This window comes from Sphaeramia orbicularis, chromosome 13 (assembly GCF_902148855.1).
Source record: "Sphaeramia orbicularis chromosome 13, fSphaOr1.1, whole genome shotgun sequence".
Taxonomy (NCBI): domain Eukaryota; kingdom Metazoa; phylum Chordata; class Actinopteri; order Kurtiformes; family Apogonidae; genus Sphaeramia; species Sphaeramia orbicularis.
This window is the reverse complement of record NC_043969.1, coordinates 51,589,161-51,607,857: the sequence shown is the minus strand read 5'-3', so window position 1 is coordinate 51,607,857 and position 18,697 is coordinate 51,589,161. Positions and strand designations below refer to the sequence as shown.

General features: G+C 40.4%; 2 protein-coding genes and 1 long non-coding RNA gene across 3 annotated transcripts in view; 2 read left to right on the top strand and 1 right to left on the bottom strand.

Annotated features, from left to right (window-relative positions):
• The first annotated feature begins 1,551 nt into the window (after window positions 1–1,551).
• Window positions 1,552–18,697, top strand: part of LOC115432118 (uncharacterized) — a 24,614-nt gene continuing 7,468 nt past the window's right edge. The window contains exon 1 of the long non-coding RNA XR_003937168.1: window positions 1,552–1,881. This is a non-coding gene — a long non-coding RNA (uncharacterized LOC115432118). The remainder of the gene's footprint in view (window positions 1,882–18,697) is intronic.
• On the top strand, window positions 1,875–11,535 carry esrrd (estrogen-related receptor delta). Its single transcript, XM_030152940.1, has 8 exons — window positions 1,875–2,066; window positions 4,991–5,309; window positions 5,818–5,971; window positions 6,511–6,627; window positions 6,710–6,817; window positions 7,295–7,456; window positions 8,036–8,305; window positions 11,242–11,535. Exons 1-8 carry the CDS (start codon window positions 2,026–2,028, stop codon window positions 11,478–11,480), a joined length of 1,410 nt encoding a protein of 469 aa, XP_030008800.1. The 5' UTR covers window positions 1,875–2,025; the 3' UTR covers window positions 11,481–11,535.
• The window catches only part of shkbp1 (SH3KBP1 binding protein 1), an 18,695-nt gene continuing 16,505 nt past the window's right edge, over window positions 16,508–18,697 (bottom strand). The window contains 3 exon segments of the mRNA XM_030152944.1: window positions 16,508–17,391; window positions 17,629–17,731; window positions 17,813–17,997. Coding sequence (XP_030008804.1) covers window positions 16,668–17,391; window positions 17,629–17,731; window positions 17,813–17,997 — 1,012 coding nt within the window. The 3' untranslated portion in view covers window positions 16,508–16,667.

The following is an 18,697-nucleotide window of genomic DNA, read 5'->3' as shown; positions in this document are numbered from 1 at the left end:
AACATCCTTGATTATTAACATCTTCAGTGTAATTTTTGTATTTTTGCAAATTCCTCCCATGGGCCAGATTGGACCCTTTGGCGGGCCGGTTTTGGCCCCCAGGCCATATGTTTGACACCCCTGGGTTAAGGTTATTAGAGCAGGTAAACAACTGGAGGATGAAGGAGCAGAACCACAGGTTTGATGATCGTTTGGTTTGAAGTTGAATGGTTCATAATCGTCTCAACACTGGTTCTATAATGAGGCTCAGGTTGAACCCAGACTCTACGAACCGTCCTCAAATGCAGCACTTTGGTTCAGATCAGATTATTTTGGACTCTCTTACTCGTGGATGGGTCGTGTCCCCGTTGGACACAGGGCTTTGATTGACAGCTCTTATGAAACAGCAGATGTAGGTGAGACGCAGCTGAACGTCTGATGCTCAGATTAACGCTGCACTGTTTGGTTCTGTCACGAACTGCTGCTTCAGCATCCCACAAACGCACCACAGCAAGGTGATGTGTTCAAGGTCTGCTCTAAACATCTGACACCCTTACATTTATTTAGGGGTCCACCCTGGGTATCTGGGGCTCTGGGTGTGGTCAGGTATCTGGGCTGGACATCAGGGCGGAGCTTGTGGGGTGGCAGACCGGGCTGGTGGTCTAAAGGTCCATACGTATACCAGGACACACAGATGTCAACATGAACCATGTCTGGATACACCCATAGGTTTAGATCTGCATGTGTTTAAGAACAAATAACAATGAAACCCGACAAACAAAACAATGAAAAGAATAATGAATGAATAATGAAAAGACATAGTCTGTGTAAAAAAATTAAACTGGTGACGTAAACATATGACAAAGAAAGAAAGAAAGAAAGAAAGCAAGAAAGAAAGAAAGAAAGCAAGAAAGGGTCTGATCTCTGCTTTTTGCAGATGATGTGCTCCTCTTAGCTTCAGCTCCTCTTGGGGCGGTTCAAAGCAGAGTGTGAAGCAGCTGGGATGAAGATCAGCATCTCCAAGTCTGAGGACATGGTCCTCACCCAGAAAAGGGGGGAGTGTCCACTCCAGGTCGGGGGGGGTGGGGTCCTGGAGGAGTTTAAGTGACTCAGGATCTTGTTTATAAGTGAACATAGAATGGAGTGGGTGATTGACAGGGGAATGGGGGCAGCGTCTTCAGTAATGTGGATGCTAATTATTTATATATATATATATATATATATATATATATATATATATATATATATATATATATATATATATAATATGCAGAATTTACCGTTAGCAGAAGATGACTTATTTATTTATGTATTTATTGGTCATCTTTTCCACAGTATTTGAGTCATTCGAAAGTACTGGTATTTTGTCATTATTATTATTATGTTTATGCATTTGGCAGACGCTTTTTCCAAATTATTATTATTATTATTATTATTATTATTATTATTATTATTATTATTACACTACTATATATAGTACTGGGATGTGTTCAGGTGACATAGGTCAGATAAACAGAAGTGTGTTTGTTTGTTTGTTTGTTTGTTTGTTTGTTTGTTTGTTTGGTGGGAGGCTGGAGGTCTGGTGGACCCCAGTGAGTGGGCGTGGATGTGAATTAAAGCTGCAGGAGGATGAGCAGCTCTTCAGCGTGGCCTACATCTGTCACTGTCCAAATCAATAGAGATGATACAAGGAAACCCAGGCAATCCTCTGGCCTCTGATTGGCTCAGCCCTCTGGCCCCGCCCACACTCTGCCCTCCTCATATGTGATAAATGCGGCTGCACAGACCTCCACATACATTCACTCTGCAGGACACAAAGGTCAAAGGTCATCTCCAGGGGAGCTGTGCTTTATTTTTCCCACTCTTTCACTGGACCCTGAAGTAGCACCGGAAACTTTGTCTGTGTCCTTCAGTTCTTGTTTTTCTTTTTTCTTTTCTTTCTTTTGTTTTGCTGTTTGTGGAGGAGCTGAGGTTGTTTCTGTTTTTGTGTTGTTTTTGCTTATTTGTTGTTGTTTCGGAGTTTATTGACACTGATCCTGGATCAGAATGGAGCTGACAGATGACTATGGCCTCATCAGTTCACACCGGTGAGACTCACACACTAAAACACACACACACACAAAAAAAACACTAAAACACACACACACACACACACACACACACACACACAAACAAACACTAAAACACACACAAACACACACACAAAAAACCCCACTAAAACACACACACACACACACACACACACACACAAACAAACAAACAAACACTAAAACACACACAAACACACACACACACAAACCCCACTAAAACACACACAAACACACAAAAAACACTAAAACACACACAAACAAAAAACACTAAAACGGACACAAACAAAAAAAAAAAACACTAAAACACACACAAACAAACACACACACAAAAACACTAACACACACACACACACAAACAAACAAACAAACAAACAAAAAACACTAAAACACACAAAAATAAACAAACAAAAAAAACCACTAAAACACACACAAACAAACACACACAAAACAACCCACTAAAACACAAACAAACAAACAAAACACACCCATACACACACACACACACACACAAACTAACTAACAAACTAACTAACAAACAAACAAACACTAAAACACACAAAAACCCAAACTAACAACCAAACAAAAAAACACTAAAACACACACATACACAAACAAACAATCAAACAAACAAACAAATGCTAAAACACAAACGCTAAAACACTCACAAACAAACAAACATGAAAACACATACAAACAAACAAAACACACAAAACTAAAACACAAACAAGCAAAAACTAAAACACACAAAAAACAAACAAAAACCACTAAAAAACACAGAATACGATAAAAACATAACTTCACCCAGACGTCATTACTCACATTCAAGTAAAATAGGAGAAAGGACTGAAAACAAACAAACCCCAATATTAGAAAGATAACAAACTATTATTATTATTATTAGTATTATTATATTGTTGTTTCTACTAGTTCTTTCCAATGTGCTGTTGTATTTTTTTCCCTCCCTCCCTCCCTTTTTTTTTTTTAATAGTTCTTGTTTTGTTATTTTCTTGTTTGTATTTTTAGTGTTCGTGTTACTTTTGGAACCTCATTTTCCTGAGGGCTCTGCCCAAAGGATCAATAAATTCTATGTAATCCAAAATATTCTAATCCAATCTAATCTAATCTAGTCTAGTCTAATCTAGTCTAATCTAATCTAATCTAATATAAATTATTTTAAAATAATCTAATCCAACCTAATTCATTCTAAAATAATCTTACCTAATCTAAACTATTCTAAATCTAATACACACACACACACACACACACACACACACACACACACATAATGTAATCTAAAAGGATCTAATGTAATCTAAAATAATTTCATATAATTGAATCTAAAATAATCTAATCTAATCCAATCTAAATTAATGTTTATGAAGTAAAAACCAGATGGTGAATCTAAGTTTTTACTAAATAAATAAAACGTCTCCGTCTTCCACTGTTAACTTCTGCATTCCTGATCATGTGGTGTTCAACAGAAACATGAACAACACAGTTTAACGACCGTTATCAGATCTGCTACTGTTTACTATAGTCCACATCTATCCTGTACTTATATAGAACCTTTATAGAACCTATTATATAGAACCTTTATATATTATAGAGAACCTTTATAGAACAGCTATGGCTGAACTCTTGAGCATATGCAAAATACAACGCACATGAACTCATACGTTCACTCAGTAAAATGTGTTCATGATTTTATGCTATTATTATTAGAGGAGTGATTATTGAGGATCAATATAAATGAATATTGGTAATTTATCCACTAGATCAGTTCAATAATATTTTTCTGTGTTTAGAAATACTCGTTTATGTTTATAGAAACAGACGGATAAACAACAGTGATTGTTGTTTCTCAACAAAAACTCCAAATTCCACCTGGTTTTATATATTTTATGCTTTATTTTATTTCACTGGGTGTTTTTTTTTTGTATTTTTTTTACATTTCAACGAATAATGCACGTTTTTATTTATGTTTATTGATATTTGTTGCAAAGTTGTAAATCTGTGCTTTAAGGGTTTCAGACCAGAACTACCGTAGTACATAAAAGTACGACGATAAAAATATGAATACAATAAAAAAATACCAATACTAATAAAATACTAATACAAAAAAAAATACTAAATACTAACACAATACTAATGCTAATAAAAGGCAGAGGAGCTCTGTGTTCTCTAAACTCTGTGTCCATCAGTCTGTGTTTCCACTGAATCCAGGTGTTTGTGTTCTAACAGCTCTGGGATCCAAAACAAGAAGGACTAATGTCAGAGTAGAGTTTATATTATGGGATAGATGTCAGTGCACTGGTTCGTTTGGGTTCAGTTATTATCTGTGTTTCTAAAATGACTCACAGATGGTTTGGACTGAATTTATATCAACATCAATTAATTATTTTTTTTATCCATGACTCTGATTTTCACACTGAGGAAGAAAAATCTACTGTTAAACTTTTTAAGGAAATATTGTTGTTTCTAAACTCTGTGGACATAAATATATGGACATCATGTCTCCGGCGGTCACATGTCCTGTTCAAGAGGATCAGACACACAAACATTAATATCCAAATGACATATTTGGAATAACTGTAGAATGTTAGTGTAAGTCTGGGGTTTATGGCCAAAAGGTGCTGGAGGAAAAAAGACAAACTGATGTAAAAATGACACAAAAACCAAAAACTAAACTAAACTAAACTAAACCAAACTAAACCAAACCAAACCAAACCAAACCAAACCAAACTAAACTAAACTAAACTAAACTAAACTAAACTAAACTAAACTAAACTAAACTAAACTAAACTAAACTAAACTAAACTAAACTAAACCAAACCAAACTAAACTAAACTAAACTAAACTAAACCAAACTACACCAAACTAAACTGATGGCTCATGACTCTGCCCTCCTTTTTCCTCCTCAGCCTCCTGGACTCCTCCTCTCTCTCCTCTTCCTCCTCCTCCTCCTCTTCCTCTGCTGCTGATGAAGCTCATTCTCCGTCTTCTTTCCTCCAGTCTGTTCCTCTAAGCCCCTCCTTCACCTTGGAGGCCATGCCCATTTTAAGCCCCTCCCACTCTGCCTTCCTCCTGCCCAGCCCCGCCTCCTCCTCCTCCTCCTACAGCCTCCTCTGTGGAGCTCCAGAGCCCGACTCTCCAACAGGATCTAGTTCCAGCGGCGGAAGCGTCGGTGGAAACACCACTCTGTGCTTTTCTGTGTCACAGGAGACGTCGTTTTCAGCTCAGGTACGTTTTTATGTCAGACCCAGACCCTAAACCCAGACCCTAACCCAGACCCTAAACCCAGACCCTAACCCAGACCCTAACCCAGACCCTAAACCCAGACCCTAACCCAGACCCTAAACCCAGACCCTAACCCAGACCCTAACCCAGACCCTAAACCCAGACCCTAACCCAGACCCTAAACCCAGACCCTAACCCAGACCCTAACTCTAACCCTAGCCTTAGCCCTAACCCTAACATTAACCCTGACCCAGGTGGACTATGTGCAGTAGGTCTTGTCCTAGTCCAGGTGGACTATGTGCAGTAGGTCTTGTCCTAGTCCAGGTGGACTATGTGCAGTAGGTCTTGTCCTAGTCCAGGTGGACTATGTGCAGTAGGTCTTGTCCTAGTCCAGGTGGACTATGTGCAGTAGGTCTTGTCCTAGTCCAGGTGGACTATGTGCAGTAGGTCTTGTCCCAGTCCAGGTGGACTCCTTAACCTTCATTATGGTGGTCTTCCTGTACCTGTGCAGGTGGACTCCATCCTCAGGGGGGACTACCTGACCCCCCTGGGTCCTGGGGGTCCTAAACGCCTCTGTCTGGTCTGTGGGGACTTCGCCTCAGGTTTTCATTACGGCGTGGCGTCCTGCGAAGCCTGCAAGGCGTTTTTTAAGAGGACCATACAAGGTGAGGAGGGGGAGGGGCTAATTAATAAGCACAGCTGATCAATACACATGATTGATTGGTGTGTGAACAGTTCAGCGTCCTTATCAGCTGTTCAGAGTTCATGTAGGAAGGATTAAAAACTGTCTGTTTAACCATGTTCTTCTAATTCAAACTAGGAGCAGCATCACTGTAAAGAAAACAAAAGAAAACTGAAATCAAATCAAAGCTAAACAAGTAGCATGGATTCAAATGAGTTCAAATGAGTTCAAATGAGTTCAAATGAGTTCAAATGAGTTCAAATGAGTTCAAATGACTTCAAATGAGTTCAAATGAATTCAAATGAGTTCAAATGAGGGAAAAATCTAAATAATTGTCATTTTCTTCCAGTGAAACAGTAAAAGTTCAAGGTGAATTTATTTCTTTATTGACTTTTCACATCTTCTTTAAGTAACAGGATTAGATGTGAATGTAAAAAAATCTTTGAATTGTCTGTGTTTATATATATATATATATATTTATAACTGTGGTTCCGACCCTCTCTATATCTCCCCCTTCTCCAGGGAACATTGAGTACAGCTGTCCCGTCATGAATGAGTGTGAAATCACCAAACGGCGGCGGAAAGCCTGCCAGGCCTGTCGCTTCCAGAAGTGTCTGCAGGCCGGCATGATGAGGGAGGGTACGCCAAAGCCACGCCCCACTCACACTAAGCACCTCCCATCAGCCTTTGCAGCTGTTTTAAAGGCGTGTTTTGGTCACAGGTGTTCGCATGGACCGCGTGAGAGGAGGACGACAGAAGTACAAGAGGAGGGCGGAGTCAGTGTTGACTTTACACAACAAATGTGCATATTTACAACCTGTCGCCAACAGTGAGTTCACACACACACACCAACAACACCTTATAATAATAATAATAATAATAATAATAATAATAACAATAATAATCAATCATAGTATGGAATGACTACACAGCCATAATAATATTTATCACAATTGAATTTCATATTCAGAGTTAGATCTTCTCAAACCTTTATTTGGGGCATTTGTTTCCTAGACCTCAGGTTGGACTCAGACGTTTGTCTTTCAGCTCTTGTGATGTTTGTTCCTCGTTGTATCTTTCAGAATGTTTTTGTCTTACGTCTTTCACATTTTTCTTCTTGGTTAATCGAATCTTATGCGATGTTTCCATCTTGACTTCTTAAACAACAGTTTCGTTCCTTGTCTTTTACGACGTCTCAGCCTTTAAACTTAAACAAATACTGGTCTGACATTTAATGCGATAATTACTTATTATTTATTCGTATTCATTAAAGTCTCTACTTGTTAAATCTGCTCCTGTCGTTTAGGAAACAAGGTGATCTCTCATTTGCTGCTTACTGAGCCCGCCCCCCTGGCGGCCAATCAGGACGATTCGACCTGTGACATCAGCCTGCGGACGCTGCTGACCCTGTGTGACCTCCTGAACCGGGAGCTCCTGGTTCTGATCAGCTGGGCCAAACAGATCCCAGGTCAGTCCAGGTCTAACATGGAGGCAGAACCACATCATCCATCAACCACTGATCATCATGATGGAAGTAAATCTGTCTCATCAGGTTTTGAATTATAAAAGCTCCTGAATTTCTAGCACTGAATTTCTTGTCTCTGAATTCAACTATGTTCAGAAATTTAGAATAAAAAACATTCAGATGCAAAAACCTTCAGATCACACATCTGCGCTGACCGTCTTCCTGCATCGGCGTCACATGACCAACCTAACATGACTCGATTGGCTGGCTGTCGGTTCGACTTCAGATAGAATCGATTGTTTCTCCTTGGTGTCCCAGATGTGTGTCTGAATTTTTTGCGTCTGAATGTTTTTAAATTCTAAATTTATGAACATAGTTGAATTCAGAGACAAAAAATTGAGATACTTCATTTCAGTGCAAAAAAAAATCAGTGCTAGAAATTCAATGGCTTTTTATAATTTAAAATCTGATGAGACAGATTTCCTTCCATACATCATCATCATCATCATCATCATCATCATCATCTAATGTGTGTCCGTTCTAACACTGTAATAAAGGCGGGTCTATGTGTTCACCCCTCAGGGTTCTCTGCGCTCTCATTGGTCGACCAGATGTCACTGCTGCAGAGTGGTTGGATGGAGGCGTTGTTGGTGGGCGTGGCCTGGCGCTCTCAGATGTCGGGGGATGACCTGGTGTTTGCGGGGAACCTTCGTCTGGATGAGGGGCGGTGTCGAGCCACGGGATTGGCCGACATGTACGAGGCCGTGCGTCACCTGACCTCCAGGTATCGAGCCATGAACCTGAGCCCCGAGGAGGCGGTGACGCTGAAGGCCGTGGCACTGGCCAACTCTGGTACACACAAATACACACACAAACGCACAAATGCACACACAAACACACACACAAATACACAAATACACACAAACACACAAATACACACACAAACACACAAATACACAAACACACAATTACACACACAAATACACACAAACACACACACAAATACACAAACACACAAATACACACAAATACACAAACACACAAATACACACACAATTAACACACAAACACACACACAAATACACACAAATACACACACAATAAACATACAAACACACACACAAATACACAAATACACACACAAACACACACACACATACACAAATACACACACAAACACACACAATAAACACACAAACATACACACACAAATACACACCAATACACGCAAATACACACACACACACAAAAAACACACAAACACACACACAAATACACACACAAATACACACACAAAAAACACACAAACACACACACAAATACACACAAATACACAAACACACAAATACACACACACACACACACAAATACACACAAAACCACACACACAAATACACACACAAACACACACAAAAAACACAAAACACACACACACAACAGCTGGAGTACAGTGAAGGCAGGCTCTGAACTTATTGATCCTTCAGTGGTTGTTGATATTGATCAGGGCTGAGAACTGAGGAAGAGGGTGATGGTCCTGGTCCTGGTCCTGGTCCTGGTCCTGGTCCTGGTCCTGGTCCAGGTCCAGGTCTAGGTCCAGGTCTATGTCCAGTTCCAGGTCCAGGTCCAGGTCCAGGTCTATGTCCAGTTCCAGGTCCAGGTCCAGGTTTTAATGGAGTCGACAACAGCAGAACATGTACCAGATCAGACACATTGGAGTGGACACACAGCTGATCAATAACATGTGAATACAGTCCAGTTGAAGCAGTGCATGATGGGACGCCGGCCGGTCCTTCTGCTCCGACTCCCACTGTCTGAGCCTCAGATCAATAAAGTGTATTGATGGACAGACTAGTGGATCTATAAACTGTCTGGGACCACTCACACACTGACTCTGACCTTATTCAGCACAGGCAAGGCCACGGTTATCATATGTTCTAACCCCCCCCCCCCCCCCCCCCCCCACACACACACACACACACACACACACACACACACACACACACACACACACACACACTATATTTCATTTATATGGGATATGCTTTTTGTTTGTTTGTTTTTTTTTTACCTTTATTCAACCAGGTTAGTTAAGAACTGATTCTCAACTAACCTGGTTACATGGGTATATGGGGTATGTTATATATATGGGGTATAGGGGGTATGTTATATATATGGGGTACAGGGGGTATGTTATATATATGGGGTATAGGGGGTATGTTATATATATGGGGTATAGGGGGTATGTTATATATATGGGGTATATGAGGTATGTTATATATATGGGGTACAGGGGGTATGTTATATATATGGGGTATATGGGGTATGTTATATATATGGGGTACAGGGGGTATGTTATATATATGGGGTATATGAGGTATGTTATATATATGGGGTATAGGGGGTATGTTATATATATGGGGTATATGAGGTATGTTATATATATGGGGTATAGGGGGTATGTTATATATATGGGGTATAGGGGGTATGTTATATATATGGGGTATAGGGGGTATGTTATATATATGGGGTATAGGGGGTATGTTATATATATGGGGTATAGGGGGTATGTTATATATATGGGGTATAGGGGGTATGTTATATATATGGGGTATAGGGGGTATGTTATATATATGGGGTATATGAGGTATGTTATATATATGGGGTATATGGGGTATGTTATATATATGGGGTATATGAGGTATGTTATATATATGGGGTATAGGGGGTATGTTATATATGGGGTATATGAGGTATGTTATATATATGGGGTATAGGGGGTATGTTATATATATGGGGTATATGAGGTATGTTATATATATGGGGTATAGGGGGTATGTATATATATGGGGTATATGAGGTATGTTATATATATGGGGTATAGGGGGTATGTTATATATATGGGGTATATGAGGTATGTTATATATATGGGGTATAGGGGGTATGTTATATATATGGGGTATATGAGGTATGTTATATATATGGGGTATAGGGGTATGTTATATATATGGGGTATAGGGGGTATGTTATATATATGGGGTATAGGGGGTATGTTATATATATGGGGTATATGAGGTATGTTATATATATGGGGTATAGGGGGTATGTTATATATATGGGGTATAGGGGGTATGTTATATATATGGGGTATAGGGGGTATGTTATATATATGGGGTATATGAGGTATGTTATATATATGGGGTATAGGGGGTATGTTATATATATGGGGTATATGAGGTATGTTATATATATGGGGTATAGGGGGTATGTTTTATATATATGGGGTATATGGGGTATGTTATATATATGGGGTATAGGGGGTTTGTTATATATATGGGGTATAGGGGGTTTGTTATATATATGGGGTATAGGGGGTTTGTTATATATATGGGGTATAGGGGGTATGTTATATATATGGGGTATAGGGGGTATGTTATATATATGGGGTATAGGGGGTATGTTATATATATGGGGTATATGAGGTATGTTATATATATGGGGTATAGGGGGTATGTTATATATATGGGGTATAGGGGGTATGTTATATATATGGGGTATATGGGGTATGTTATATATATGGGGTATAGGGGGTTTGTTATATATATGGGGTATAGGGGGTATGTTATATATATGGGGTATAGGGGGTATGTTATATATATGGGGTATAGGGGGTATGTTATATATATGGGGTATAGGGGGTATGTTATATATATGGGGTATAGGGGGTATGTTGGTCCAAATCCCTGCAGACTGTCCTCACGTCCTCACGTCCTCTGTCTCTGTTCCGTCAGATGCTAACCCGGTGGACTGTCCGGACTCGGTGCAGAGGTTCCAGGACGGGCTCCACGAGGCCCTGCTGGAGTACGAGGCGTCCCGCAGAGAGCATCACCGAGCGGGCCGTCTGCTCATGAGCCTCCCCCTGCTCCGACAGACGGCCGAGCGCAGCGTCCAGACGCTGCTGAGGCTGCACCGCCAGCGCCACTTCCCCCTGCACAAACTACTGCTGGAGATGATGGACGCCAAGGCCTGAAGCAGAACCAGGACCACAACCGGAACCATGACCAGAACCACAAACAGAACCAGAACCGGAACCACGAACAGAATAAGAGCCACATAAGAAAATAAAAACACGTCACTACAAGAATAAAGTCATAAAATATCAAGAAAAAAACTGTAATTTTATGAGAATAAAGTCGTAGTTTTAAAAAAAATTCAGAATGTAACAAAAATAATGTCGTACTTTTATGATATATATATGATATATATATATATCTATATATTATATGATATAAGTCATAATATTTTTAAAATAAATTCTCAATATTGCGATAAATAGTCCTCATTTATAAATCTTAAGCCTTAATATTTGTTAATGACAGTTTCCAGTTACAGCGAACGCAACGAACGAAGCATCAGCGTTCACTTCTGTTGGAGCGGACGACTAATGCTAATGTGTTGATGGTGGGCGGAGCTAATAGTCTCAGTATTTGGTGGGCGGGGCTAATAGTCTCAGTATTTGGTGGGCGGGGCTAATAGTCTCAGTATTTGGTGGGTGGGGCTAATAGTCTCAGTATTTGGTGGGCGGAGCTAATAGTCTCAGTATTTGGTGGGCGGGGCTAATAGTCTCAGTATTTGGTGGGCGGGGCTAATAGTCTCAGTATTTGGCCTTTGTGCGTAAACCCCAAATGAAAGTCGAACCTCACAGAATGTCTCCAGTTCTACATTATCAGACCAGTGGGTACGACTGTATTCTGGTAAAAATAAATAAATAAATAAATCCCACTTGTTTTTAAATTACGTTATTCTCAAAATGTTATGACTTTATTCTCATAAAATTATGACTCTTTTTGTGTTCAACTTTATTTTTATAAAATTAGAGGTTTTATCTTGATATTTTATGACTTTATTCTCGTCTTAAAATGTTTTTATGTTTTTCTTACGTGGCCCTAATTCGTCATTATATGATAATTCGTGAAACTGCATTTAAAGCGGGTCCATTTGTCGGAGCTGATGTCGTACATGGACAGCTAGCGCCTCCTGCTGGTGTGGAGGCAGAACGTCTGTGGACATTTGTGTAAACGTCATCAGTCCAAACACAGATTGGGCCAAAAGTCACATTTGTTTTGCTTTGCGGTTCCGATCCATTGTGTATTTGTTGTTTTTTAATGTTATATTTGTGAATCTCAGCACATTTGAACAAGTTTGGTCATAATTTTCATCTTTAACGACATCACTGAGCTGCGACGAGTTTTTGTAAAATGTCTATTTTTGTACAAATGATCCTGGTTTGAGAGTGTGTTTGTTTACCATAACGATGAGCTGGTTACCATGACAACAGCAGCGGAGGCGGAGCCCACAGTTGGACGCTTTTGCCTGTTATTGAAGTGAATGTCGTTGCATATGTTCAGTTCAGTTTGTTCGTTGGTGTTAATTCAGCTGCTTTTTGACAGTTGAAGGACAAACTTCTGTACAGACTCTAGTTGAAGCAGAGTTAAACTACGCTTTGGAATTAAAAAAAATAACAAAACTTAAAACCAAACCGAACTGAGTCTTTTTTTTTTTTCTGAACACTGATTAAAAACATCCTGAAACTAAAGCGACTGTTGCATAAGTCAGAGAAACACAGACAGGAAATGAACGACACGGAACAGATGAAAACAACATGAAACAACAAAAAAGACAAACACAAAAACAAAAACATGTAGATTTATCTGGAGTGGATTTTCAAATATTAAAGCAAAATCACTGATCTTTATTTAAAAACATGAAAACACTGAAAGACTGAGTGATTGAACATATGATCAAACTAAACAGAATAATAATAATAATAGTAATAATAATAATAATAATAATGTTTAAAAATAATAATAATAGTTTAAAAAATAATAATGAAAAATACATTAATAATAATTAAATCTAAATAATAATAATAATAATGTTTAAAAATAATAAAAATACATTAATGATAATTAAATTTAAACAATAATTAAAAAAATAATAATAATAATGATCTTTACCGTGTTGGACAACTTTGTGACAATAAACACCGTTTCTTTTACCGTTTCAGCTGTGAATAAAACAATAAAAAGAGAATTAGAATGAACTATTTTATTTTTTCATACAAATACTGATAGAAAAGCTGTTAAATTAGAAAGTTCTGATATAAACAACTTGAGCGACATAATTCAGAAAACATTCACACTTCACATGTAGAACATGTGCTTCATCCACAGATGATCATTTATCCTGAATTTACAACCATTTAACAAACAGATGAACGATGCGTTCACTGACCGTAGGACAGATGCAGATGGAACTAAAAGAACCCAAAGAACGTCTCAATCACAACAGTACAAAGAAAACCTGCTCACTTTTGACCAGGGGTGTCAAACACACGGTCCACGGACCCAAACCGGGCCGCAAAAGGGTCCAGTGTGGCCCCTGGGAGGAATTTGAAAAATACTAAAATTAAACTGAAGACATGAATGATCGTTTTAGTTCAAGTTCCACATTCAGACCAAACTGAGGTCCAGTGGGTCGGACCAGTCCAATACCACCAGAAGAACCTGGAAATAAAAACAGCTCCAACGGCTTCTATTTGATTTAGTGGAAAAAAAAACCAAAATTACATGAACAATTTTTATATTTACAAACGATCTTTTCACTAAAAATGCAAATAATCTTTAATGTATTAATAGAAGTGTCATTTGAGTGTGTATTTGTAGATCCCCTGTGATGTGTTCTTAGAATGAACATGTGGAAACGATCAACGGAGGAAGAATATTAAGGCCCCGCCCCCTGAAGGAGAGGAGAGGGGTACTGTTTTTGGTTCAGTTTGTTTGTTTACACTTCAGCAGCAAAACTACTGGTTGAATTCAGACTTAATTGGGTTTATAGATTACCACTGACCCAGAATCGAACTGATTTTGGGAAAAGTAGGTCAAAGTTCACATTTTTTATGAACTTTTAAAATCTTTTTTCCCCATTATTTAATTATAATGGGTGAAATATCACACGTCTGTCGCAGCAAAACTATGAGTTGAATTCAGACCAAACTGGGTTTATAGATTGGTAGTGATGCAGAATAGATGTGATTATATTTTGAGAAAAGTAGCTCAAAGTTCAAATTTTTTATGAATTTTTTAAATCTTTCTTTTCTTGCATTTACTTCGAATGGGTGAAATTCAATTTCCTTCAAACTTGTCACATATATAGAGGTAATAGATATGACATCAGCACACACAGACATGATGTCATCAGCTGGATCCATGACAGAATAAGATACAATACATGTGAGGGGCGGGGCTTGTTGTGTAAGGGGCGGGGCTTGTTGTGCCTGGAACCACTTGATAAAATTGCACTTATTTTAGAAAATTTTAGCTTTTTCACAGTTCATGTTTTTCACAATTTTTTAAGCACTGTTTGTAGATGTAAACATTTTCATCGTGTAATTTTACTTCTTTGTTTTAAACTAAAACCAAGTTTAAACGTTGACATTATTCATATGTTCTTCTGTTATTCTGATTCTGTTGGGGCCCAGTTCAGTTCATACTGGGAGGATGTGGAACCTGAACTAACTGGAGTTGGACAGACCTGCTTTACACAAACACCTTCTGTCGTCATGACAACCACGCATCACAGCTGTCCATCTATCCAAACCAAAGAAGAGACGAGTGGACCCAGAACCGCCCCTGGTTCCAAAGGTTCCCTGTAGAACACAGGTGTCAAACATGCGGCCCGCCAAAAGGGTCCAGTCCGGCCCCTGGGATGAATTTGTGAAATGCAAAAATTATAATAAAGATATTAACGATCAATGATGTGAAAATCATTTTAGGTCAATTCAATCTGAAGTGGGTCAGAACCAGTAAAATATAATCATAACAACCTATAAATAATGAAAAACACTTTTTTTTTTCTTTTTTTAAGTGTAAAAAAACGTAAAATTACACTAAAATGTTTATATTTACAGACTATCCTTTTACAAAAAATGTGAATAACCTGAACAAATATGAAGAATTTGAAATTTCTTAAGAGACGTCTGTAGAATTTCACCAGTATTCTGCCTATTATCAAATGCTTGGCGTATTTGTAGATCCACTGTGATCTGTAAGTTATAATGCACATGTATAAATGATAAACTAAGGCGTAATATTGCTAAAATTACAATTATTTTTTTTCAGAATTTTCAAGTTGTTCAGATTTGTTCATGTTATGTTCAAGTACAGTTCGTAGATGTCAACATTTTCATTACAGAATTTTACTTTTTTCACTCAAAAACAGAGAAAACTTTGGTGTTGACATTATTTACCAGCTCTTATCCTATTATTATTTGACTGGTTCGGCCCACTTTAGATCATATTAGACTGAATGTGGAACTGAACGAACATGAGTTTGACACCTGTGCTCTAGAACCTCCAACACAACCTGACAGGAACATTCAAGGAGCAGCACCGGCTTTTTACCAGGAAGTCCTGCACCTTTTAACACATGTGACAGTAAATATGACTCTAGAATCTGGAGGATTTACAAAGAGTTCTGGGAAATGTTACAAAAGAGGTTTTTGTTTTGGATTAAACACAAATAAAAGTCAGTTTTTTAGTATCTATTTTCATACAAATACTGATACAAAGTAGTAGAAAGAAGTAAAAATGATCAGTTCTGTTAAACATTTGTAGAAAAAGTTTGGTTAGAACAGAAACATGAGACAGAAACAAGAAAACAGTAACTTTGACACTAAACACTGATGGACACGGTCACTCTAACACTAACATTTTCACTCTTTTTTTCCTGAATAAACCACGTTTCCTTCAGTATTCAGTAAAAAACACAGAAATGATCTGAGTGTTTCCTGATGCTGCATTTACTGGCCGTGGGAAAAAGTACAGCTACCGTTAAAGAAGCCCTCAGTTCAGTGGAGCTCTGTGCAGACGGAGGGAACTGGAAATGAACGGGTTTAATCCAGCCCCCCCCCCCCCCCCCCCCCCACACACACACACACACACACACACACACACACACACAAAGGTGATCATTAAATATCAATCAGACGTCGTTTGAACTGAACATTCAGTTCATGGAGAAAAAAGAAAATAAAAGTGAAATGTTTCCTTTGAAGTTTATGAACTGGACCCACAAACATCCCATATTATGCTGTAACCATGACAACAGGCCAGTCTGTCACATGTCACTCTCTGCACGTGCTCCATGCGTCGGCCAATCAGAAACTGGTCTCGTTCATGTGTGGTTTGGGGCTGGTGGGCGGTCCAGAGGCGGGGCTCTCTGGACTCTGAGGGGATGATGGGGCATCGGTGGTGGCGGCGGCGGCGGCAGCTCGGCGAGGTGAGGCCGCCATCTGAGGGTGGGGTGGACTGGGGGTGGTTGGGGAGGTGGGTGTGGCCCTGCGGTGCGATGAAGACGAAGAGGACGAAGGTGTTGAAGACAGTGACGGGGGCGTCCCGGGGCAGCGCAGCGCAGAGAAGGCAGGCGGCGTCCGCAGCCCGAACCTGGCCTCTAATTCGCTACACACCGCTAAGCTCCGCCTCACACCCTCCGACCCCGCCCCCACCTCAGACCCTTTGGCGAGCTCCTGACACCGCTCGACGAAGCTGCCTCTGCGAACGGGACACGCCCATTCACGGTCCAAACCTCGGGGTGGGCGGGGACTGGAGCTCTGACTGGAGCTGGAGGCGGAGCCAGGACCGGGACCGGAACCAGGACCAGGACCAGAACCAGAACCAGGACTGGGACCATGACTGTGACTGGGACCAGGGCTGAGCCCGGCTGCGGGGTCCCGGGTGGGTTTGGTGTGGGGGACTGGGGGTGGAGCCTGCCGTGGGAGACTGCCGCACAGAGACATGTTGGATCCTGAAGCTCCGCCTCCTCGTCCACCGGCAGAGTAGAGACGCTCTGACCTGAGGCTGTCACTCACCTGAGAGTGAAGACTGACGGACAGGAAGAGACAAAGACAAGGAGAGGCTGAGGATCTACTGCACCTGGACCTGGAGCACTGACCCCTGACCCCTGAACTCTGACCCACCAGAATCCACAACCATGGGTTAAAGCCTGACCTTTAACCCTAACCCAACCCCTGGGGGTGTGTATTGTGTATATTAGTGTGTACCTGCTGGTGGAGGTTCTGGGTGTGTGTATTGTGTGTATTAGTGTGTATTTGTGTGTACCTGCTGGTGGAGGTTCTGGGTGTACTGTCCGGGGTTCTGGTCAGAGCCAGGTCACACTGGTCCAACAGTTCCAGGAGTTCCTCTTCAGTGGGCCCACCCAGCGCTGCCCAACAGCCAATCAGAGAGGCACATGTCAGTCCGTTATTGTGTGTGTGTGTGTGTGTGTGTGTGTGTGTGAGCATACCTCTGATGTCCACCTTCCCTGCTATCTCCATGGCCGTGGTCAGGTCCCACATCTGGATGCTCCCGTTACTGTGACCGCTGAACAGGTACCGACGAGGACGGGAACCGATCCGACTGGAGCCTTCACACTCATGGACCATGAAGGAGGTGATGGAGGTTCCATCCACAGAACGCACCTCACACACTCTGGAACACAACAACACACATAATGACACACAACACACACACACACAATGACACACAACACAGAGTGGAGGGTAAACCCGGTCTGTGCGTTGTATCTTTACCTTTACACACACAGTATCTGATTTTAGCATTAGCATTAGCATTAGTGAGCTGCAATTGAAATCCTCAGGGTCTGACTAGTTGTTACGGCCCCTGGGGTCCTCTTGGGGGAGCTGTGCATGTCTCCAGCTTTTGTATCTTAACAGGCACCTAATGCGCAGATTAGGAACACCTGTGGCGCCCAGAGTTCTGCCTTCAGATAGTCTGCCTGTAGCTCTCTCATTTGGGGCTGGCTGCTGCTGCGCTCTCTGCCCTCACAGGTACTGGTCAGCTTTTGGGTTGGTTATGTTGTTTTGTACTTTTCAACACACGTCCACTCATGCACACTTACACTACTGACATTACTGATGGCTCATTTACATTCTGTAAAATACTTTAGTTTGCTTTTCCCTAATTTGGTTTAATTTGGTCTAATTTGGCTTATTTTGATTTAATAAAATACTCGTGTTAAACTTCATTATGGTGTGTTCCCCTTTTCTGTTGGGGCCTCTGAGCCAGGTCATAACACGGAGGCTCGTCTAAACATTTAGATTGTTTTGTGCCTGTGTAGGTGTGTGTGTGTGTGTGTGTGTTAGCCTCACTCTCACACTGATTAGGTGAA